Here is a 25163-nt window from a genome sequence, read left to right as displayed (position 1 = left end):
AGATTAGCAAGAGAAAATGAACCTCAGAATCATGTTTAACTGACGACGCACTGACAGCTGCAGCACACTGAGTAAATAGGAAGCAATGGCTGGTTGGAATTTAAGTCAGTGATGGTGATATAATTCACCATGATTGACTTACATAACTCATTTAAAGATTGACTGACTTAGATAACTTTTACAGGTGGTCATTGATGATCAAATTGAATGGAAACAGGCCACCCAGGAAGCAAAGGATATTTAAAAGGCGCTTCCCAAAAATGAAACCTATTACTAGAAATGTTGTGACATTTACACACTTATTTTATTATTATCTCCCATTGTATTTTATAGATTTGGTACAGTTGCATTTTGTACAAACACTCATGGTCCCCAAAGGATAAAACATAATAACTTTGGTGATCCCTTTACTTTTTATCTGGTGCCATCAGCATGTCAAACCTTTTAATTATCCAGTGAAATATCTCAACATCAACTTGATGGATTGGGATGTAATTTGGTACAGATATTCATAGCTCTCGGAGGATCAATCCTAATGACTTTGTTGATACTCTGACTTTTCCGCTGGTGCAACCATGAGGTTGACATGTTAGGTTGTGAGTGAAATGTCTTAACAACTATCAGATGGATTGTCATGGAATTTGGTCCAGACTTCTATGCTCCCCCAGGATGAACTGACTTTTCATATAGAGCCATCATCAGTTTAGAATTTGTCAAATACTACAGTTCATGATGAAACTAAAACTAATCACATTCCCATCAGCCTTAGCTGCACCGTAATTTAAGAAAGTGCTAACATGCAAAACCAAGATGGTGAACGCAAAACATTACATGCTACACAGTAGCATCTTTAGCCTGGTATTGCCAGACTATGTTAAATACTGATGTGTTAGCAAATTCAACAAAGATAGTTCATCAGTGGCATCCATCTTGGTTGTGCACAAAAATGTCTCAACGGCCAATAAGGTCGTGCTCCTCTGTACGGTCATCATCGTATCAAACCGACCCAATATTAGATAAACGTTGCGATTGGCCCGACCAGATCCAGGACTGGTGGAAATCTGTCTGAATGGGAGGTTGGCCAGACACTTCTGCCAGAGCAAATAAAACATGAGCTTACAGATTTGTCTGGTTACCAGGCTACAGCCTTTTAACATATTCATTGTGAACATGTTAAAGTTGGGGCATGCTCGAACAGAAGTAGTTTGTAGAACGTGCATAAGCTTAAAGCATTGTTGTACCTGCAAGTACAGGCCGCTAGCGTCACTGTAGATGCTTAAGATGTCAGCATGCTTTACACAGAGTGCTTGTTTGGTCATCTAACAGCATCTGAAAGCCCCATTCAGTGGCTGCCCAGGTTTATGGAGGAGTTGTAGAAGGCAGAATCTGAATTTTCCTTCCAAGCTCTATTTTTCAATCCTTCACAGGGCTACTTTCTTCACTTTTTGTGTGTACAAAGAGTGCAACCGGCAAATGCCTTTGACAACTGCCCATTTGCACAATTCACTGTGTCAAGTATACAAAGACCAGCAAAAGACTGAGAATTCAGTGAGGGAAATGAGCATGCTTTTTGTCGGGCCTCCGAGTATGGTCATTCACGCCAGCCTTTAAATGTGGTCTTACAAACTAGTTACTTCAAGCATATTAAACATTTGTCTTGTAGTATTGTTAACCTTCGCTCTCTGTAATTCTTTGCCACTACAGCTTTCTTGTGGTAGAATTGGCACCATAATGGCAGAATAAACTTTGCAGAATCTCAATTCTTTCCACAAAGTAGCTGAAGTCACCTTCTCCCTGCTGAGTCTTATCCCTTCTCCCTCATCTCCCTCCACTAATCCAACTAATATTATCCTCATCCGAGGAACAGAAAAAGAACAGTAGCTCTCATTTTAATATCTCCCAGTAGCACTTCTCTCACAGGAATATTTTCTCACTCCTGCTTATTGCTTACTTATGGCAAACGTGATAAAGGAATTTAGGCTCATTTAAGGATGTGTTAACAGATCGCAGCAGGAGGTTAACAATACAAATGAAACTGTGAGGTAGAGAAAAACAGTGTTAAACTGCCCTTTTAGGTGTGTTTGGTAGAACATGAATATAAAATTGGCAAATGGCTGACAAATATAACAAGACAGTTCATGATTTGGAGACAAATAAATAAAGTCATAGGTATAGGTCCTGGGGCCCAACTGAAGCAGTTCATCCAGGTCTCATTTCAATATTGCTTCAATTAAATTAATGCAAAATGTAAACTTACACTGGTATATCATTCATTCTTGCTCACTTTTAATTGGGGTGACAAGGTTGTATAGAAGTTTAGGAACTCTATCTGTAATTGAATTCACTGTCTAACCACAAAGACACAGAGCTCTCTATTGTTTGACCCGTGTTTCTCTTAATAAGAGCATCAGCTAAATCCCTACAACACAGTGTCAGTGGCTTTGGAAAAGTGCAACATTGCCCTTTCATGCAAGTCTTTCTGCCTGTCTGAAACAAATCCACCATCCAAACTGCATGTAAAATCCAGCCTTGCAGGGCAGCCATGAACTGCTTTGACATTGAACTGTCCAGCGACAGACGCTGGGATATGGGCTGCCTTAGTCCAGTTTGACCCCCTTCTGACAGGCTAAAACCTTTCTAGATAAGGACCAGTGGCCTGAAAAAAAAAACGTATCAGCCATTCCAGCATTATCTCACCAACAAAGCTACTGATGTACAAGACTGGGAGAATCACAGTGGCAGAAATAGAATAGCCAGCGTTTGTTTGCAACAAGATATTGAAAAATGTTTTTGCACACTTTTCATGCCAAAATCCTCAATGTAGCTTCAGGTTTATGCCCAATTTCTATGAAGCAGATATCAACAACCTCCCTCATGCTGTGGCCTCTCTAGTGATAAGAAAAAGATTTTCACCCTACAGCAAGAGAGTTGTTGTGGAAAGTTGTAAAAACCAGCAAAGTGTGAAACTACAGTGGGTTACAGGAGGTTATGTAATGCTTTTGAATGCACTAAATACAGCTCTAAATGAATGAGGCTTCATCAGTCAGTGGAAATTAAGTCCATACTGGCTGTTTTTAAGACTAAATTAGCAATAGGGTGAAAAAAAACCAACTTCTTAATGGAAGAGTATTTACATTAAGGGTTAGGCGAGTGGCGCTTAAGCTCCATGGGTGCTCATGCTATGTATCTTTTCAAAGAGGCTTTCTGAAGCTTGGATTCTGGATTACTGTTGACTGCCATCTTGTCATACTGAATTCAGAAATGTTTTATTTGGTCGACATAGTGGAACTGAGGTGGTTCGAAGCAATCAGAAACCACTGCAACAAAGTAAACACACTGACAATCAACGCTATTTCACGCATTTAAACCCACAGCATGGAAAACATTAGAAATCATGTACTGACTTTATATTTGTATTAATTCTCCCACTGACTTTAATACAGTCTGAGTTTTCTCAAGGAGGATTCTTTACCGGAACTGAACCTCAAAGCACTTGTGGATTTGCTTCACCACTCATTCATGGTGGTCAGGCAGGAGTCACGGCACATGAGCACATTGATTTAAATGAATCAAACTTGGCATATGTAGCATATGGTACCGTTTACAAATGGTCTGTAAAGTGCCATCAATGGCATCCATTGATTTGAGCTGTAAATCTGTGAATAAAATTACAAATAAGGTGGTAGAAGGCTTAAGTTTCTTGTGACGGTCTTATGGGGGATGTCAAGATTTTCAAGATATTGGGCTGTTTGTCATGATTAACAACAGAGCATAAACTAGCTAAAAGAAACAACAGCATGGAGATGTAGGGATATTAAAAATAGTACCAGAGAGTAATCAGAGAGGAAGACTGCACAAAGAAACTAAAGGCTCTGGTTAAAGCAAATTAGTAGACCTTGAATCAATATTACTTTGTCAAAACTACTATATCCAAGGTCTGCTCTGGGTTTGTTTCCAAACTGTCTGACCGCTTGCATTTTTTTCAAAATTAGACTTTTTAACAATCTGTATTCCCAGATCTCAGATCTCTCAGATCTGTCTGTTTCAAGTAATGAAAATTATGTAATAAACACAATCCTTTTAGAGGTGTATATGCCCATCTATCTCACTATCTTAGTTTAGTTTGATTTGCCTTGTGTCAAACAGAGCACACGGGTGACGAGATGAGACAAAAACAACACTGAAACTGTTTTGCTCGGTCCTGAGGTGACTGTGGCTGTTAAGCTGCTTCATGCCTCTGAGTGTTTGACAAATGGAAGTTGAATGGGCACTTCTTCAAAGTCCACTTAAACTCTCTTGATCGCATTTATTCCAGTCATTTCACTTCAGACACTTTCACCAGGCTGAGGCTTTCTGGGGAACAGTGATGATATGAAGAGGCTCGTGCTGATGGGACTACAGATAGAGAGGACCTGCTGCTATTCATGTGACAACAAACAGAGAAAGGGGAGAGCAGACTGTTGAAAACAGAGTGTTCGATTAAAACACTCTGGTTTTCTAACCTTCAGGACATAACAAGGCCCCCGAGTGCATCACAGATGTGGTTTGCACCGTTCGAATGTTCCATTAGGTCAGCAGAGGTGGGCGCTAGGTATAAACTAATTTATTGACTCATTTTAGAGTTGTCTACTGGGATCCTGCTCAATTAGTTACATAAGGTCACAGGACTAGCTGTGAATTTCCATTTACATCAGCAAAAGATCAACTGATAATCAATAAGATGTCAGATGCCAACTGCAATTTGAGTTCCTCTGCAGTGGGGTGATTGCGGCTGTTAGGCAAACAAGCTAGGCAGCTGTGTTATAACAGAGGTTTGAGAGGGAGGGGTGGCTGATGTCCAAATTTCTCCACCAGGAGAAAATTAAAAAGCTAAACCCCTCTCCGCTCCTCTGCCACTGTGTGGATTTAGATTATACAGCGCAGAAAATAATCCACACTTTGAGGGAGAGGACTCCTGCTAAGTTGAGTGGAAATGCTGAGTTCCTCTGCAGAGCAGCCCGAGCTCAGTCAAACATAAAGGATATCCTGAGTAGGAATATTCCCTACCTAAACAATGAGCCCGACACACAAAGCCCCGTGCTAATGCCAGCCGGACGTTCCTGACAGGGCCGGGGTGGGGTCGGCAGTGGAGCTGTAGCAGGGGGCCAGTGAGGTGAGGATTTTCAGGATTTTGGGATGCCATAGGAAGTCTTTAACTGCACAAAGAATCCCTAAGAGTTGGTGTGCTTTTGCATACGGAGGTGTATGTGTGTGGGCAGCTGTGAGCTTTCACTGGGTGCATTCAATGCCGTAACCGTGTGGGAGAGAAGTAAAAAGAAAAGACCTTCACACTTCAATAATGTGTTGCAGATAGTTTCCTTCTTCTGACAAACAATAAAGACACATTGCTCTAAGAAGTGCCCTTCAAATTAATCACTTCCTCCTTCTGTGTTCTTTGCAAAATACCACGTGTCTCTCCTAGCTTCTGCTATCTCTCATGGCTTGGCTCAGGTAAACCCTTTTTGTCAGAGTCAGAGAATGGTGGTTCATGACTTCACTATCCCGAGGAAAAAAAAGGCAAAAGGCAAACTGCTGGGAAGAAGCAGGGTCCCATTTCGGGGCTAATAAATTAGATGATATCAGATCGGTGCATAGAAGCATACTTGGCGATACCCGATATGGCATTTAGGCAGTGTCAGAGGAATTACCAAGACTGGTATCAGTGTTGGTATGCTGGTATCAGTATCTGAACCACTCTAGCCACTGAGCAGCTCCACTGGTACAGTGGAAGGCCAAAGGTCTTGCTCAAGGACACCTCAGTGGTAGTAAACTTTTGAAACAATTTGAACTTCTCTCTCTCAAGCTCTCTTGTGCTCTGTTATCGACTGAATACTTTTGCTCTAAAACACCTTAAAACACATCAGTCCGCCTACTTAATTTGAGCCACATTAAGGTCATAAAGGCTGGTCTACAGGGGTCTCAGCTGCTTTTTTTAGTTGTCCGTCTCACGGCTGGGAACAAATAGTCTTCGTTGTGCTATATGCAGAAAATCGCTATGTTTTTCTTCAGTTTTCACATTAACTACAGTGACTGTGTTGGAACGTGGGTGATGCTGTGCCTGAATACATCCTGTGTGGCACTGACGCTGCTCTCCCAGTAAACCTGCTGCTTTTGCTTCACAGGCTGTGAAGACATTGTGAGGACCTCTACACATGATCAGTGGCAGAACTGCTCCGTACCAACTCATTGTTTTCCTATTGAGAGAGTGAAGATCCCAAATCTTTAAGTATAGCATTACCTTGGGAGGTTGCAGTCTGCTTGGATTTTATGCAACACTCAAAGTTCAATCAGTATAAACTCTGACTTTATTTGGCGTTGACCTTTCAATGTGCAACTAATGCCACTAATCTGAGAACAACCTGTGATAGATGAAAAGCTTATTCTCTTTGTTTTAGAGTTCCTAGAACGCTACAACAACAACAACACCACTGTAATGTCCTACCTGATGTTGGACTATATGCATGCAATACCAGTAGAGTAAATAGAGACTGTCCTCCAAAAGGCCAAAAACAACTCATGGATGGATCTCTGGTAAATGTACAATTGTGCAGTTCCATGACAGAATGTAAAAGTGGTCTGTACAATGGTTGGTGGATAATATGTATATCTTCTTTCACTTTTCATCCTAATCATCTTTCATCCAATGAAAGAAATATGATTGACATTGATGTAACTGCAGGGTAAAGGTTGATAATTTGGCTGCTAAATATTAACTTGCTTTGGAAAATACATGAATTATTTGATTACAACAGGAATGATCTCTAAAGGCAGAATCCCTATTTATTTTTATAAACCTCATTATCATTCTCTGTTTACCATTTATCAATCAAGTTTGCACTGGGTTGAATATGTACAGGTCCAACTGAAATTAAACTGGATTTTGTGGTCTCTCCCAGCATACATATTTCCTGTAAATAGATGGGCACCTTATTTTGATACACCCAATCAAATCTGGCAAAAGCAGTAAAGTCTCCCTCTTATCAAGTATTTCTGGTATTTCCCCAAAGAGCTATTTTCTTCCTTTAAATAATAAAAAACTCTTAACAATGCATTTGAATAACAGGTTATTTCTGACTACGAAAGGGGAGAAATATGTATGTATATGTAATTTAAGTTTATTTTTCATATTTTATATTTGAGCAGAAAGTGCAAACAAGCACAACATTTGGACTGTGAATGATATTCACACTTCTGATCATGACTGTTTCTAACTGAGCGAACATCACGTGTCCCTTACCTGTCCCGCCACGGGTCCTAAGGGTTCCGGTGTGAGAGGAAGTGCTGACCCCTCCGAAGACGGTCATCCCCTGTCCGACGGGGGCGTGGAAGTTATTGTAGTTGGGGATGGCGGTGACCCCGAAGCTGGGGTAGTGCTGTGGCGTGGGGTCAGCCCCATAGCGGTAGCCCGCTCCCTGTGAGATGCTGGTGTCTCGGTCGTCTGTGAGTTTGGTTGCTTCCTTATCCTTGCATTGCACACAGCCCATTATCTATAATCTGTGGATGACATGAGGAAAAAGGTTGGTATAGATGAAACTGGTTGACTTCAATCGTAGAAAGGACATGGTAAGAAAATACAAAACGCATTACTAGAGGTAATATAAAAGATAGCAGGACTACAGCTGATATAAAGACAGCGGATAGACAGGTTGAGTGTGTGTAAAGGTCCATTTGACAGTGGAAGATCACATCAACAAAAAGGAAATAAAATGTGATAATGGGCGGGAGAAATAAAAACACAAACAAGCTAAAAGAGCCTTAATGCAGGCAATGAATTCAACTTACATACTATAAGCTGGACTGGTGGATCAATAAGATGAAACATGCTGTCTGGAAGAAGAACGAGCAGACAGAAAAGCACTCGCACAACAAACTGAGCTCAATTCATCACTCTCTCCAAGGTTTTCACTTCACACTGCTTTCTCCACAGATGACATCCTTTCACTGATTAGCACTCTGGCCTGGGAGGCAGGGACCTTTTTTTATAGCCCGACACAGTAACTTGGTCTGTGGATGACTCACACAAACAATGTGTCTCTTTCTCGGTCAGAAGGAATAACGGCTCCTATCACACTGATGTCAGGGAGGCTGGCCGGAGAGCAGGGGAGACATGGAGGCACGGCGCTGTGCTGTCAACATCACCCTGTTGATCTTAATGGAGGCTGGTGGGAGGACAGAGTGTCGGCGAGCGGACGCTGGTTTTATCATGGAGCTGAACAATCAGTGTCAGCCTGAGCAGACAGAAGTTAGAATCCTCACCTGTCGCCCACATGTTGGACGCTATCAAAGAATTCAACTCTATCCTTGACAATGCAGGATACCTATAAATTATATCCCACAATTCTCTTTTTATAAAAAGTTCTACTGCATTCCAGAGAGCTACAGAAAGCTGCAAGTCCCAACCTAATACTTTACTGGCTGGAATTGACCCTTCCTAAATCCGTTATTGCTCTGTGCTCCAATGACAGTTGAGCGAGCCTCGGTCTGAACCTCAGTCAACTTCTCCTTTCCTGTATTTAGGTATGCTATGTGTTAGACTCATCCATGTTGAAAATCTGTAATCTGTAATAGCCTGTGGCTCAGGAGGTAGACGAAGTCGTCCAGAAGGTTGGTGGTTTGATCCCCAGGTACTCCCGCTGTATGTCGAAGTATCCTTGAGCAAAAGTGTGCCCAAATTGCTCCTGATACTGTGTCATCAACGTGTCAGCGAGTATTAGTTTCTGTTTGTATGAATGTGTGTTAATAGGCGAATGTGGTATGTATTATAAAGTGCTTTGAGTGGTCGGAAGACTAAAAAGGTGCTACATAAGTGCAATCGATTGACATCAATCGTTACCTAGCCAGTTACAGTTCTAGTTAGCTAGCTAGTTAGCGCACGTTTTGCTAACATTATTAACATAAGACAGCATAAGAATAATTGCCCAGGAAGAATGATAAATCGATGCAGTCAAAGCACATTTCTGTAACATTGTGTGTTGAGCTTACATAGCCTGCCAACATACCAGCGGGATACTGAACCAATGCATTAATATGAATATTTTATCTTTATTACTGTAAATGTGTATGTGATGACTAGTAATGCATTTCAAGAGAACCAATATGGTGCAGGCAGGGCTAGCTGTCGAATATACACGTACTATAATGGGGTGTCATGGAGACGGTGACGGCATATTTTGCAAAAAGTAACTCGAAAGGTTCCATACATGTGTCAGCTTCAGGGAACCAACTTTGTAAAATAATGGGTCCTCCCTTCAGTGGCAATTAGTGGCACTAAATATAGAAAGAGGCACTCCAACAATATTATGTGTCAATAAATAAATTAGCTTACTGTCAAGAACATCACCAAGGTATCTTGCATTATGCAATTGCATTATGGGAATTGGAGGCGTCCTGTGTTTGTGCAGCTTGACTCGATTTTGTCCATTCAAAAGAATTTCTTTTATAAGCCTCCAAACATTAAGGATGTGCCAAACAAAAAAATACTCATCAGGCCACTACCACATAACAGTTGTGGTGCTGTATATGATCTGACTTTGCTTTTATAATAAGAAGATACTATTGGGTTGCAAGGAACCAGGAATCTATCTAGTGCACACAGCTATGTTGGAGAGAGGAAGGAATGTTTCTGTTGTTCACATGTGCTGTTAGGGAGTAATGTAGATACAGCTCCACACTACAGTCTAAAAACATCTTGAAATACTTTCTCAATAGTTTGCTTATGACTAAGCAAAGACGGTCCTTCCCTCAGCAAAATTAAAAGTTGAGATTTGAAAACCGACATGAGCCACACCACAGGGAGCACAAGATTACCCTTGGACAACCCTGTGTACTCCCAGAGGAACTAATGCCATCTAATTGTTTCTGCAAAAAGAGAATGAAAATGACTGTGGGCATGGCAGACACAACAGGCGATAAATCTAGGCTCTCCTTGGAAGACAAAGTGCCGGTCTGGCCTTCAGCTCCAGTCTGTCCTCAGCCTGTGTCACTTGAAAATATATTTCACTCCCTCCTCTCACTCTCTTTCTCTCTTTCCCCTGCTTTCCCTCAGTCTTCTGGCTCAGTCGCCTCTGACTGCAGTGAGAAGCAGGAAATTTATTCAGTGGTGACACACTGAGGACAGAGAGAAGAGTAATGAAGGAGGAGAGTGGGCTTCCCCTTCTTAGCAGCAGCAATAAACAAGTGGAGGATCATAGAAAGGAGCCTCACTCTTCTACCAATTGACAGTGTCACTGACGAACAATAACCTCTCTGAATTGAGATAATCACACACCAATCTAATGACAAGCTGCCGGAGACAAGAGGCTGGAAAGATGAAAGGCAGAAAGTAACCAAACAGCAACACAATGACACAGTAACACACGTTACTTTTATGTGTTTTATATGGAGGGAGGCAGAAATCAGCAGCGTGTATTTTGAAAGTGGATCTGGGCATACCTCGGACTGCTGGGAGCACAAACTGGACAAGACGCATGCAGTTTGTAAACTGCCTCACAAAAATGAAATACTTTGGTAATACAATGAATCTGACGAACCATGTTAGTTGTTTTCAACCTGAGCTACCGTCTGCAACCATAAAGAATACAGCGAGCCCAGCTTATCAGCAAGAATTGAAGAGGCGCTGTCAGGCGCTTTGCCGTCCAATGCTGAGGAGACAGGGAAGAGAATCAACCAATCCGTGGCACACAAAGTCACTTTAAAGAAACTGTGATACCTGCACTCTACAGTAGACCAAAGCCCAGGTAACAGAGTCAAGGCATGGTTATTTAGCTGAAAACATAATACTCATGCACAAAGTGGAGCCCACCGTTTTCACAGCAAACGCCTACTGCCAGTTTACACAGCAACGGTAACAGCGTATCCTAAACATTGCAGTCTGAAACCTGGTTTCAAAGGTTTCGTGTGAACGAAGGGCCAAATCGCAAAAGTTTACAGTTTTATGCAAAAAATGGTTCAGTGCCTCCCTCTGGATAAAATTTGCATTAGGTATGGTTACAATTTTGAGTCTTATCCCGGTTTTGGTCCTTCGAGGGCATATGACATTTATATGAAAGGTAGAGAAACTCAGCTATTCATCTTGCTGTAGTGTTAGCCTTGTAGTCCTGTTGACATTCAATGCAGATTTTTGTGTCAAGATTATAGCATTCATAAAATGATCAAGGGCTACACCTTTTAAGGTTGGGTCTTTGTTGATGCCAGCGCAGCTTCTGAGAGAAACCTACTTCCCTCCCAATTAGAACAGAGGCCTCACACTGACTGACACACCGTGACCACTCTCTTTCAACATAATTACAGACTGATCCCTCAGATGGCATGCTGGTGCAGACAGAGGCCGAAATGCCTGTCAGCACAATCAGAGGTTGTCACAGGAAGTGGAGGGTGTCGGATCGACGGAAATCTTACCGTGTTATTTGTGTTGTTTGTGTCTATGCCAAGGACAAGGCTTTCAAACTGAATGCCCTGTCTTCTTCTCTCTTTGTGCAATCTTAATGTTCATTCTGTGTCTTGTTTTCACTGTTAGCAACCTTCAAGTGTTTGCTTTAAATTGGCTGATACGGGTAATAAGGTGAACTGTGCAGAATTAAAAGAGGGCTGTAATAGTGATTTCATGGGCAATGTATTAAATAACACACATCACATAAAATGTACCTTATAGATAAAGACAACCTCTGTGCTGGCAGCTGCTTTAAGCAGATGCAATGGGGGTCAGGATGAGTGCAATATTACCTCCGTGCTCCTTGCAATCGCCTTGCTTTGACCCAAGTCAACAACCCGGTGTCAAACCAGGCGGGCAGAGCGAAATGGCCGGCTCACTCGTGAAGCAGCGGGTGCAGTGGCACACAGCACAACGACTCTGTCAACGGGTGCTGTAATCCTGTGTGACAGGACGCGGGCCAGGCAGGGGGCCAGGCAACAAACAGCAGCAATGCTATGCTCAGTGCAAGACTGCAGAGCATCTCTAATCGTATATGTTCAGAGCAGACGGCAGGACCGACTCAGACCCCAAACCTCCCTCTTTACATAACCCGTGGCTGGCAGAGGCAGACTCAATCGGCTTTTGGAAGGGAAACAAATGTATTGATCCCTCGGAGCCGGATGGAAAGCTGTTCCTGTGCAGTTGTTAAATGATAATCTTTGGAGGAGGGGTGATGATGGATCAAGTCTATTTTTTAGGAAGAGATTTGGCCGAGCATTACAGCTGGTCATATGGAGCTAGACGATGGTGGTTTTGATTGTGGCTTTGATTTTTTATTCTCATTAGGGGCAAATCATGAGTGATAACACCGACAAAAGCACACAAACACCTGCCCTCTCACCACTGCAATATGTAAAGCAGTGTGAAGTCCCTGAATAGGAAGCTTACTTTTGAAAGTTGCAGGCCTATTTGAGGAAATGACACATACACATATGACTATTACACTGACTTAACAATATTAACAATCATTTCTTTAAATTTAACAGATTCAAATTCCATACCTCTAAATATCGCCCACAGCTCTGTTTGTTCAAGATTCAAATAGTTCTTGTGCTGTGCTCATCGATGGATTCCCCCATTTGAAGAAACAATCCCACCTACAAAGTCAGCTTTTAGATTTCAAATGGTAAATTTTGGTTAAATACAAGAATTTGATCAAATAAAATAGATATAAAATAGATACTGTAAGCAAGGCAATATGTTGCGATTTTTTTCCTTTTTACCTAACTTTAAGAAAATGGCCGTTGTCCCTGTAACATCCAATATAGCCCTCCATTTACAACACTGTGTGTTTCTGAGAATTGATACAATATCACAAGCGATATTGCGATACAATATTTTCTTACACCCCTATTACCTAATGTATTTATGTGTGTATTAATGGGGGATTAGCTCTCCCATTAGAATCCATGATGCTGTGTTTTTTCCAACAAACTCTAATCAATTCGAACAATCTTTTTAGCAATCATATTACTGGATTCGTGGTAAATGCAATCTGCTTCAGAAAGAAAGCTGTGACAGTTACAAGCAATGTTCCTCTGCAGGCCCAGTAAGGGCCAAGCTCATCACTGACTGCTCTCTTTGAACTGAAGGCTCTTTCATCTCTTTATTCCACCCTTCCTTCCCTCCTTTTCACGCAGCCCTCTCTTCTGATTAATTATTCCTCCTTTGCAGAAAAAGCCGCCACCTGCTTGCCGTAGGGGCTTTTTTTGCCGTTTACTCCCCCAGTCTCTCACTTTCCGTCCCAGAGGGCTGCGGGAAAACAGCTCTAGAGCAGACTAAAGCCACAACCAAAACGGGGCATAGTTTTACTAAAATGACCAGTTGCAGAGAGTCTCTACAATGCTTACATTTTCATTTAAGAAAACAAGAATTCTGCTGCTTTTGTCGGCTTGCATACGGCTTTCAGTATGCTTGCATGATTCATATCAGACCAAGAACCTCCTCCCATGTTTCAGCCACTTTCAGCATTAAATCAATAAACCCTGGGGGGAAATCCAATTACAGAGCAGGACATGACCAGTAGTGGAGTAAGATCTATAATTAGTTAACGCAAAAGGCTATTCATATAACACTGGATGGACAAAATTCATTAGGTTCTTTAATTGGAGCCAAAGACCTGAAGCATCTGAACACTTGAAGAGCGTGATTAAAAGAGTAAATGGGATGAAAATTGATTAACTCAACGCGAAATAAGGTGCTGTCCAACTGTGGTCCATGTCTAAGAAAAAACAGGGGGATGAAGAAGGGTGTTGGTGGGGACTGCTAAAAGCACGTCCACGTCCACGTGCCACTCTGGGTGAATAATTCATGGGGTGTTTGTGCAGAGCTGATGGTATGTCATGGTGTTTGGGGGCAGCCGTCGAGGGAGACGCTGCATTTATATTTGATGGGGCGGAGTTCATTAGAAGCAGGAGATGAGGTGGTTGGTGAAGGAGGAGGTGGAGGGCACACTGTCGTATTAAGCCCTCAGGGAAGGCTTTTTCCATCCCTTTGGTCACTGGAGGGCTGAAGTTGTGTCTGTTTGAATGAAAACACCTCCGGCTCCAGGAGAGTGGAAACAGGGTGGGTGTAGGGTGGAGAGGGGGACTATTAATTTGTTTCTCACAGATTTGGTCATACATGTGGGAGCATATATATCCTTGACAAGGACACATTTAATATACTAGTACAACTCTTTACCATTTTAAACTGTGCCGCTGGAAACTGACTCATGTGGCAAGTGGAATAAATGCACAGAGAATTGTTTTGAAAGGTATCATCGTACACAGTAACCTGATGTTCACATCAATAGGCAAGAGTGTTAAGATAAAGAGCACTATAAGCATTATAAAGCTCTGCAAAGCTGATAGGATGCTACCCACTACACTCAGAATCAGAATGTGGAACGTATAATCTGTTACTCTAGTCCAGTAGCACCAGAGAGATTTACTTCCACTCTTAAAGGAATAGTTGGATGTGCATGTATTTGCATTTGTTCTGAAAGCGAGATGAGAAGTTTGTTACAATCTCATGTTGATGAAGTACAGAGCTGGAGCCAAAGGGACATTCGCCTAGCTTAGCATACATGTATGTTAAATTTGGGGGTCTAAGTTCAACTAAGCCAAATTTTGTCTGACTGAAATTGAGGGTCGTGCATGTCACACTCCTACAGCTGCTCAGGAAGGCACAGCCACACTCCCCACTGTCCACATACTGACAACACAACTGCACATAGTGGGGGAAAACATACTAGTGCTGGACAGTATAATCAAAAATGTATATCACTGTATTTTTTAAGATTCTGGTGGTTACATGATATATCACTGTATTTATTATTTATTTGCATAACTGGGCCTTTATATAGGTTTATAGTGGCTTATTCTACTGTCAGGAGTACATAAAAGATGTGAAAAGATCATGTGTGTAAATGATTTCTATTGTACACACTTCAAAAAAGATATGCAAACAACTTTAACATTATTTCCCTTTTCTAAACAAAATATTTTAAAATAGTTATGAACTGACATAAGTGGTATTTAGAGATATATATCAATTGTTTCTGTTCTACTGCACAAGAAACAAATGAGCTACAGCAGTTGTTTCAGCTATGCACCCATATGGTGGCATATGAAAAATGTATATCATACAGGAAATTAAAACCGATATACCAGTTCAATCTGGTTTATCGCCCAGCACTAAAACATACATAACATGACAACATGACCAAAGAGAGGGAACCAAACAGTGAGCTAAAACGTTCTGTAGAGCTGAGGGGAACACCAGGGACTATGAGTCACACCTTTCACATTACACATACAGTCGTCACTTGACCCACTGCTCAAATAAAAACATTGAATGCAGCTTTTGACTGCCTTATCTCTTTGTCAGTGCCGTTCGCGTTATAGTTTAAACTATAACACAAACTTATTGCTCTTGACGTATTCCATTTTTGCAGCACAGATGATTCAGTCCCTGTAACTCTGTTATTTTGTCTTGTGTTGCTTTGAAAACTCATATCAAAGTGCTGACTGCCAGACACTGTTCATATCTGACAGCTGGAATTTAACTTAGTATGACTCAGTGTAGTCCTGTAATTAAGTTACTGCAGAGTTAGAGTCATTTTCCATGGGTTGTTAACATTAATTTTTCTGGCACTAGTTCATATCACTACACAAATATCACTTTAAGTTTATGTGAATGAATGCAGGGTGACATACAGGAATATAACTGTAGACTACTGTTATGCAGCTGCACGCCAGCATATAAAATAGCACATTTTTAACCAAATCAATTCATTTCAAAACAAGTAAATTTGCAAATATATGCCGTTGAGGAACTGTCTTGACAGCGCTGACCTTTGAAGGAACAGAGAGAACCAGAGTCCAAAATGGAGGAAGCTCTGATGACCACCCACAAGTGGTCAAAAGCCAAAACTCAAAGCTCCCACAATTTCTCCCTGTGCCCGTTTCTACTACTCCTATGTCTACAATGGCCTCCTTTACAAAGCTCAGCCAGCCAGCACAACCACTGACAATGTAATCAGACCTGCTGTTTCTCACCCTGTTGTAGCACAGACAACACATCATGAAATAATTACTCACTTTACACCATCCTCGTGCTGTGCCCTTCATCAGGAGGAACACCAAGATAGACAGACAGACAGAGAGAGAGAGACAGAGAGAGAGAGAGAGAGAGAGAGAGAGAGAGAGAGAGAGAGAGAGAGAGAGAGAGAGAGGTCTGCATGGAGCAATAATGACATATAAAAATGATACAGGGGTAGTAGAGGAGGGCATAGAGTGGAGGAGGAAGAGCATTAGCTGAGGAGGGAGGAGTGAGACGGAACTGAAGTGGAGGATAGAGTCGACAGGGGGCGGAAGGGCAGGTGGTGGGTGACGAAATGGATAGACAGGAAGACGGGCAGGGGAGGAGCTAGAATCCAGACGCTCGACAAAGGGAGCAGCCTAATGATGGGCTCCGGCTGCCCTTCTCTGCCAGGGGAAAGCCTCGGCTGTGCAATCCCAGCATGCCATCCTGCCAGTGTCATGCAGCATCCCGCGGAGGGTGGAGGCCTGTGCCAGTCAAGGTTAGCCTCTCACACAACAAACACACAGACAGACGGAGGGATACACATATTATGTGTACACACACAAGCAACAAACTCTCACTCTGTATACATACAGCAAGTTACTGCATGCATCTGACCAGGCATCAACATGGCAGCAGCATCCTGACAGAGAGCTGGGGCGCTACAGTCCACTCATCAGTTCAACCATAATCACTTGGCTGAACTGTGTTGTCTACTGCCTCACCTCTCATCATGTCAAAAGCCCACTGGGAAGGTAGGTCATTAATCATTGCTCGCTGGTGAGCAAGTGCAAGAGAAATGAATAAAGGAAAATATGAATCAGAATCTAAGGCTAGCACGCTTGGTTAACTGGTGTCATTTACAAGGCCAATAATTAGCATGTTATTAGTTAGCTACAGTAATATGTGAGGATATGTTAGAAAAAGGTGCAACACTGGTGACAACCATCCCAACTGCTACTAACCTACTAACTACAGACTCACCACACTGACACACCTTCTGTTACAAGTCACCCAAAAACATGCATCCTTTAATATAGTCCATCAAACATACATACAAAGACAGCCTGTATGCAAAAATAATACACGAGTCAAAACATGTTGTAAATATTGTACAGTTACAGCTTTGTATGCAAATAGTGTTAGTTTATATGATTATGAAATGAAGGGACAGTTCTCTTAGAGCAATGTACTGAGGGCAGCCCTCGTTCAGGCAGGCCTGGCTTCGTGCCGCGGGGGTCACTGAGGTCACCTGGCACATCGCAGAGGAAACGCTGCCAACACAACACCACTGCTGCAGCAGCTGTGATCCCTGCCTCCCCAAAAACACTCCTGCTGCCTCCACCAGGCCAGCCTAACCACAGTGAGATGAAGTGGCCTCACTTTTCCAGGGAACCAGGCTTTGCTGTGGTGGACATACTGAGGAATACACACAGCTGACCACTGAGACACTAAGAATCAGCTGGCTGGGAGTGAAAAGGAAAACTTGGACATGGCTATTTTTAGTTGGCCTGAAAACAACTTTGTTATAACAGTAGGAAATGATTTAAGACCTTGGGATGATGACAGTAAAGGAGGAAATGTTAAAGTTAGTGGAAATAAAAAGGGAAAAATCTAATTTCTTCCAGTTTTTGAAGATTGTTTTTCTTCTAGTTTAACTATAACTTCACCAGACGTGAGTAGCTGCTACCGGCCTCCCCAAGGTCAACAGCAAAAAGTAAGGCTCTCCATTTTGGCTTTAAGTAAGCAATCCTGCAATCCAAAGGCTAGCTCCTGCACTGCGAGGTTATTCCAAAGAGGCTGGGTGGAGTAGAGTCTGTAAAGCGAAGGGTCTGGGCTAGATTATCTTGTTTTTCGCAGCTCTTTTTTTTTATTACAGCACGTGTCGCTGCAGGAGGTCTGCCTGAGGATGCTCCAACCCCCTTCATTAAAAATCACAGCCTCTATCCCGCTTTTATCCCTGTCAGTGTGAGCTCCTGCGTGTACAGGTCGCCTCCCAGTGTGGATGATAAAGACCTTGGTACGCTACCTCAACCAGCAAACAGCCATAAAGCACAAAGAAGATGGGAGACAGTGAAGATTGGGCATTAATGCATCTGTTTTGTTTTTTTATACGCCGCTGTTTATGGTTCATTTCAGTCAGCACAGCTCCTCTCCGGTTGGGATTCTGAGCTGCGGGCTGTCAAAACCGGAACAACCCTTCCTCCTGCCGCCTGGCTCGGTTGTGGTTGCGCCTGGGGAAGCGAAGAGGCCGCATGCTTGTCTACATCTCTTCCTGCTGGCTGAGCCCGGATCACAACAACACTGGCCTCAACCATTTCTGCTCCCATGATCCTCTCTTCTCTCTCATCTCTCTCTCTCCATACTGCATACTGTCCTCGCTGCTCCCATCAGTCAAATTCAAGCTGGGAGGGGCCGGCGGTGACACCATTGTGTCAGGGCGGCTCAGTGTCAGCAGCGGCAGCAACAGCCGCAGCAGTACTGGTAGCAGCTGGAGGAGGATGACAGTGGACACCTTATGATCCAGAGTCCAGACTACCACTGCGCTGTTCTCCATGGGATTAGCCCAGCAGTCAGCCTCCTCAGTAAAACTGTAGGGATAAAAACTATTGCTGCTGAAATGATTAGTTGAACAGAAAATAAACTGATGGTCATTTTGATAACTGGTTAATCGTATGTTCACTGTTTGAGCCCACACTGTCCAAACGCCATCAAAAGGCCTATTAGTGCCCTCCTATGGGGTCACTGCTCCACCCATGGAGTACAAGAAAGTGAAAAGTGTATACTTGGACACAACGAAAAACTACATAAAATATGAAAATTGATACTGTATCATATAATGTGGTTTTGAATACATTCAATTACTTTCAAGTAAATTATGAATTAACATGGATAAAGATGGGGTGAATAAAGTACACCCCATCTACTCTGCATCTAAAAAATCAGGCCAGTTAGCTCCGATTTACATTATTGAGATACTAATAATGATGTTATAGTTATTGTTAAGAAGCACATTAAATTAAATACAATATTAATACACTGCACCTAATAAAGATGACAATTAAAATATAGAATATAATAATAATCAAGTGCATCTGCATTGTGATTGAACTGTCTATATATAGTATATAGTATATAGTTTAGTTAACTCACAAAATAATTTTGCAAAATATGATTAAATCTACACAAAATAAGTATTTTAGAGTGTTGTATTGTATGTGTTTTAAATATCTGAACAGCTGAATAACTGAACATGCATTTTGTTTATTTTTCACATTTTAGAGAGACTAATCAAAGTGTAGATTGGCTTATTTTTGTTGCAGACCTATAAGCCATTCAGGTTAATATGTGCAGGCTCTCACCCAATATATCTTATATATCTTTTTATGGCGAGGTAATAAAAGTTGTTCCTTGTGGTCTGGCTCAGGTTTTATTGGAACAAGGAAAAAAACGTGGAAGCTAGAAGAGAGGGCTTGTGAACCTTCATTAAACGGCCTACAAGGTTACAAACATGTCAGCCAGAGGCGCAAAATTGAGTGTGCTGCTTGATGTGAGGCCTGCAGACGTGTGCTGACAGCTGACCTTCTGTTAATAATGCAGCTGTGTCCAGGACTTGACCTGGCAGCCCCCACTCGCCTTCCTTCCCCTGGGCTCTGGATGAATCAACACCAACACAAAATGCTGCCTCTGCTCTCCTCATTGAAATATTCGTCTGATCCTCGGAGGAAGCCATCAATCTTTTGATTTCATTCAAGCACTTTTCTTCCATAGTACAAGGCAGGAAACTCAACACTAATTTGGTTTCAACTGTAGTTTCAGATTTAGTGCTATGACTACACAAATGACCAACACTGATAGCTGGATATTAACAATTATGTCTGAGTTGAGTAGAGCTGTGAATTGATAAGAATCTGCCGATACGATACTCATCACAATACATTTTTATTGTATTATTAGATTCAAAACTGTACACTGAACCCAAACTGCTTTTATTTTTTTATTTTTATTTTTTATTTTACCAGGAAATCCCATTGGGACCAAAAATCTATTTTACAAGAGAGACCTGGCCAAGGTCAGTGTGAGCTCAGTAACTGCAAGAACCTTGCATAAAAACAGTGATTTGGATGAGTTTTGAGCAGATAATTTTTTTTAAATTTAATTATTATTTAATTTACATTTATTGCTTTTTCACAGAAGTGAACAAAATGCTGAGATAGAAGCCTACTGTGTATATTTTCATTTACAGTTTTCTTACATGCCTTACAACCAAGCGTGCCTCACAACCCCTCCATGAAGCTTTGGTGAGCCAGTGGTTCACAACACTGTTCCCCAGAGGTCGGGGGTTTGAACACAACATGTGCTGTTTGGATATGGATACAAATGGACACATTCTAAGGCACTTTCTTCTAAACAATTAAAATGCCTTTGCTGTCACGGCATGGTCAACTTATAGCTAAAAACAAATTCAGATGCGTTTAGGCATCAAGCCTTCGTCAGGGAGTCAAAATACAACAAAATACCGTGATACTGTGTATCGATATTTCCTTACACCCCTAATATTTCTGCATTTACGGTGCGCACACATCATTCACTTCATCCACTGTCTGCAGTATGTTGTCAGCGATCAGTGTGGTGTACAGCAGGCCGGATGCACCGCTGGGCTTTGGCTCAGAAACAAAGTAGCACACAAACACAGAACAGAAGAGACACCTTCAGAGTCGCTCTATAAGTGCCCTTAGAGGGATAGCTTGACATTTTCAGGCGCTTATTTGTCTTCACCAGACACTTGTCACACTGGGGGGAACAGGATGTTTTACATTCGTCCTTCAGGTTTGCTAATAATGGTAAGGGCAGTTTCTTTTTGTTTTAAAGCAAAATTGAGAGTTTGAAACTTCTGTCCAAGGTGTGAAGAGTTATTTTTAAAGTGTTTATAGTTAGATATCTCAAGTTAAGATCAGGTTAACAAATTCAACAGTGCTAAATGACAGGTGTCCCCATTAATAATACCTTAAAGGAAATAATGTGCTGCAATGGATATGATGACCAATAAAGGTACAATGAGTACAAATGAGAGAATATCATATTAGCATTCTCTCTTACTCATTAAGATGACTAAACCTATACCCGGGTATGCGGTGTGAAACTCCCTGTAAGAACGTCATTCTACTTGCACTTATACTTGTATGCTGGTGTGTCTGCGTTTCTCTGCAAATAACACCACCAAAACACTAGTCGGCGGTGGGGTTTCTATGCTACTGTGTTTTCGCTGTGTACTTAGCTGCGACTGAAACTGAAACTCTTCTTCGTCTCTCTCCTATATCTGTCTTGTGTTTTCCTTGTTTCCTTTCCTCCCAGCCGAACTTTAAAGCTGGCTTCAGTGTGCTGCTGTTGTGCATGTTGGCTCACTGGAACTCTGCTACACTAAATGGAACAGAACCTTAATTACTATCATTGTAACACCTGTGATTACCCTACTGTTTCATTTCAAAATGGCTGCTGTGAAAAAGAGCAATTACCTAAAGAAAAGGACAAACTTTTGAACAAAAATTTCCATGCGACTCAAGAAATGACATTGTCCTATACAGTGAGGCAGAGACAAAACAGTGCCCCGAAGAGCAACACCAAGTGTCCCATTCAGCCTATTATGATGAAATATGCAGGAAAGCTCTTCTGTCAAGGCGCTGACTGCATGGTGCACAGGAAACAGAAGCACATAAACCACTGCTAGAACGCACTGCTGCAGTTTCCCCAGGTCCTCATCATTCTGGACAACGAGACAAAGGACAGTGCTGTCAGGGTCACACACTGTATTCAAATGACATATTGAAGAGGCTGCGATGAGCGTGTCCAGGCTTGCTTCATACAGGGGCCATCAGCCTCAGGTTTACAGTTACAATGCCACAGGGGCAAAATGCCAGAAGGAAATACCCTCATGAAAGAAAAGACTAACAGTCAAAACTGACAGACAAAAGATGTAACAACTGTGCAACATTTCAGCTTGTGGGTGCTGCATCTTCCAGCTAAAGTGCAGATTGTGAAGAAGGTGCAACACTCCCTGGCAGAGAGCTTACACACTCTGACTGCTATCTCAGCATCATCATATGTGTGCAGGATGTGGTTCAAAGCCTTAAATACACCTTAAAGGGTGTTAAGTTTCCATTTACCTCTTAAGAACAATGTCATAGGAGAGCTGTGTAATAATATGGCTCAGCCACAAAGCGTTTACAAAAAAAACCCCAGCTCAGTTCTTCCATTCGGAGGAAGGCAGTTTTGCTGATGAGCTGTCTTATGCCAAGTCGACCAGTCATTCTATAAATAGGCCAAGGAGGCCTCTGCGTCCTGCTCTGACTCTCTGCATTTCATCTTCGCCGTTTCCCCATGAACCGACGGGGCTGACCTGGAGTCAAACAAGACTGTGGCACGTGTAACGTCTCCCTGCTCCGCCATCTCTGTACGGCGGCCAACAGCAGACCGCTGCCGTCCACATATTAACGCCTTTCCACTCACGGCAGATACATGTTTTATTACCCAGCAGCCACATGCATTCTTCATGGCCTCTACAGACAGGATAAATGAGTTGGATGACACACTGCTCCACACTGCAGTGACTTCCTCTACCTTGCAGATAAAAATAAAGTACCACACGAGGCTGTATCTTTATCTTCTCTGGTGTCTTTGTTGTATACAGTCACCACTGGGAGCAAACATTTCATCTTTAAATTATACTAATCTCTGCACCCACAGATGGCAGATGATGCTTTTAGTGCAATAACCATGCAGAAGACCATGTAGTCAATCAATGGAAGCTCTGTAATATATTTCTATCTAATTTTAATACCTGCCATGTAGAACTTTCACAGACTTGCTTTTATGATGGTTTTTTACTACCTGTCAACTTACATTTTAACTAGGGATGGGTGATATGGATACAATTTACTATTATGGTATGTGGAATTTCACACCCAGGATGCCCCATCCAAGCCAACACCAAACACTCTTATTTCTTGTTTCTGGCTTGCATCCTTTATTTCACTCTTTAAAAAGAAAACTATATTTAGATGGCATCAAAAATAAACTAAAGGATTGTAAAATTGTGTCATTTCACCCTGATGTTTACATAAACAACTGGAGAGGGTGACGCCACACATGCCCGTCAGAAGCAGGATTTACCTCTATGCAGATGAGGCACGGTCGCCCATCATCACCGACCCAACGCGGTGATCTGTCTCTCCAGCCCAGTTGCTAGGCTACCACATTCCTGAGCACACACAGCACTATGGGTGCTTGCTCTGCTGGCAGTGCCAGGTTGCCAGAGTCTGGGGAGTGGAAATGACACAGTAGCCATGATGATTAAAAGATACAGTGAATGATGGAGGATGAACTGGGGACGGGGGGACACATTTTGGGAGACGTCACTGCTTTAAATATGTCTCTGGAAAGAAAAACTCCACCTGTGTGTTTTTGTGTGTGTGACTTCGGATGTGAGAATGCGTTGTGCCTCTGAGGAGACGATGTGAATCAGCTGTGACTCCTTGCGCCAGAGTGTGCAGCTGCCTGGCTCAGTACAGCACGTTCCGGCACACGGAGCAGCAGCGTCTAGACAGCAGCCAGGCTCACAAACGCCCCCACTGCTCAGAACCTCCAAAGAGGATTGTGTTCCGGCTGGGGATAATCTTTAAGGCTCATCATCCTTTGTCTTCACAGGGTTTATAAGCGTTTGGTGCACACACGCACAGAAGAACACAGCCATACACAAGAGGTGCAAAGTGAACAGCAAGAATACACATAATGTATTTAGTATGATAGTATTTATTTCGATTATTTTACTTTTACTTTGAGTCATTCACACATAGACACCACAGATGGTACAGTTGTAATGGTCTAACATTACATTTTATTACAAAATTACTGTTTATTTTACAGCGCGGGCTTCAACAATACAATGGAGGCTCCCATCCTGAAGCACAACTTTTTTGTGATCGTCCAGCCAAAAGAAAATAGAATTAATGGAGGACATTTTTCTAAAAAGTCACTGTCATCCTTAGCAAAACAAAAGATGAATCTCATTCTTAATTTCACCTAGCTCACACAACGGGAAAAATCTGTCCTCCTCTGGAACAGCATTAGGTATCATCAGGTACCATTAAGAACTCCTGTTATTCCCGCCTCCCAAATACACAGAGGATATGACCTTGGTGTCCTCAAGTATAAATATGGTTATGTCTTTGATGTACTCTATGGTGGCCATGTCCATCCACTAGTTAAATAAATAAAAAATTTTCATTTCATGGACAATTCAAGGAAAGATTCTTGGCCTAATTCAGGGGTCCACATACAGTTAGCTCATTAGGAAACATCCTCTGGGGGGCATTAATATTCATTTCACGTCAATTTAGCCAGTAGTTGTTACAAAGTAGTTGGACAGATGGACCATCAAATACAGACTCACTGACCATCCTGTTAGTAGTTGAGTGTACAACTGGACCAGAATCCATCAGCAGGAATGGCCTGACAGCTGAGAAACTGGTCACGCAGGGGCAGAGAATCTGTTCTCTGGGTGCGAGGTCCAGGCTGGATCATGGGCCAGGGGGCTTCCTGAGTGATTGATTGACCATCAATCATGGTTCAATCATGTGAATCCATGTGGAAACAAACACAGCCTGTCAATCTTGTTAGAGCAGAGCTCGGCTCTCTGTCCTCAGGTGGACAAAGCCCCGATCCATACTTCTGTGAGCAGGTTTCTATATGACACATAGATACTGTAACACTGTGTGGAAGCGAGTTTTGTCTCCTGGTCCTCAAACTCTCTCTTCTAAAATCAATGCGCCCTGTCTGATGGAACCGCAGACACCAAGGCTGCAAGTCCATATTTTGCACCTCTCAGACTTTATCATGAAACAAGGTAGACTTCTGGTCACCACAGTTATATCATATGCGAGAGGCAGGCCTGATGCAATTTGCCCCCCGTTGTCTTTTCTTGGTTTGCATCGAGGCTACAGCACAACACAGCGGGCGGGCTCCATTAAGATCAATCAGCAGATAATGTTTGAAGAGGGCTGGGCATGATGGGAGCCTGTCAGAGCACTCA

The 25163-nt window shown here is 42.3% G+C and overlaps 1 protein-coding gene across 6 annotated transcripts in view; it reads right to left on the bottom strand.

Annotated features, from left to right (window-relative positions):
- fynb (FYN proto-oncogene, Src family tyrosine kinase b) overlaps positions 1 to 25163 on the bottom strand; it is an 81603-nt gene that overhangs the window by 30146 nt on the left and 26294 nt on the right. For 4 of the 6 annotated variants that reach the window (XM_051409917.1, XM_051409921.1, XM_051409915.1 and 1 more), the window contains one exon: positions 7277 to 7533. In XM_051409917.1, coding sequence (XP_051265877.1) covers positions 7277 to 7523 — 247 coding nt within the window. In that variant the 5' untranslated portion in view covers positions 7524 to 7533. Of the gene's footprint in view, positions 1 to 7276; positions 7534 to 16092; positions 16116 to 23245; positions 23392 to 25163 lie in introns of those variants that run through there. The other 2 variants (XM_051409916.1, XM_051409919.1) reach the window with 2 other exon arrangements.

The sequence above is a fragment of the Dicentrarchus labrax genome, unplaced genomic scaffold (assembly GCF_905237075.1).
Source record: "Dicentrarchus labrax unplaced genomic scaffold, dlabrax2021, whole genome shotgun sequence".
NCBI lineage: Eukaryota > Metazoa > Chordata > Actinopteri > Moronidae > Dicentrarchus > Dicentrarchus labrax.
Note: the sequence above shows the minus strand (reverse complement) of the source record. Positions and strands in the feature narration are given on the sequence as shown.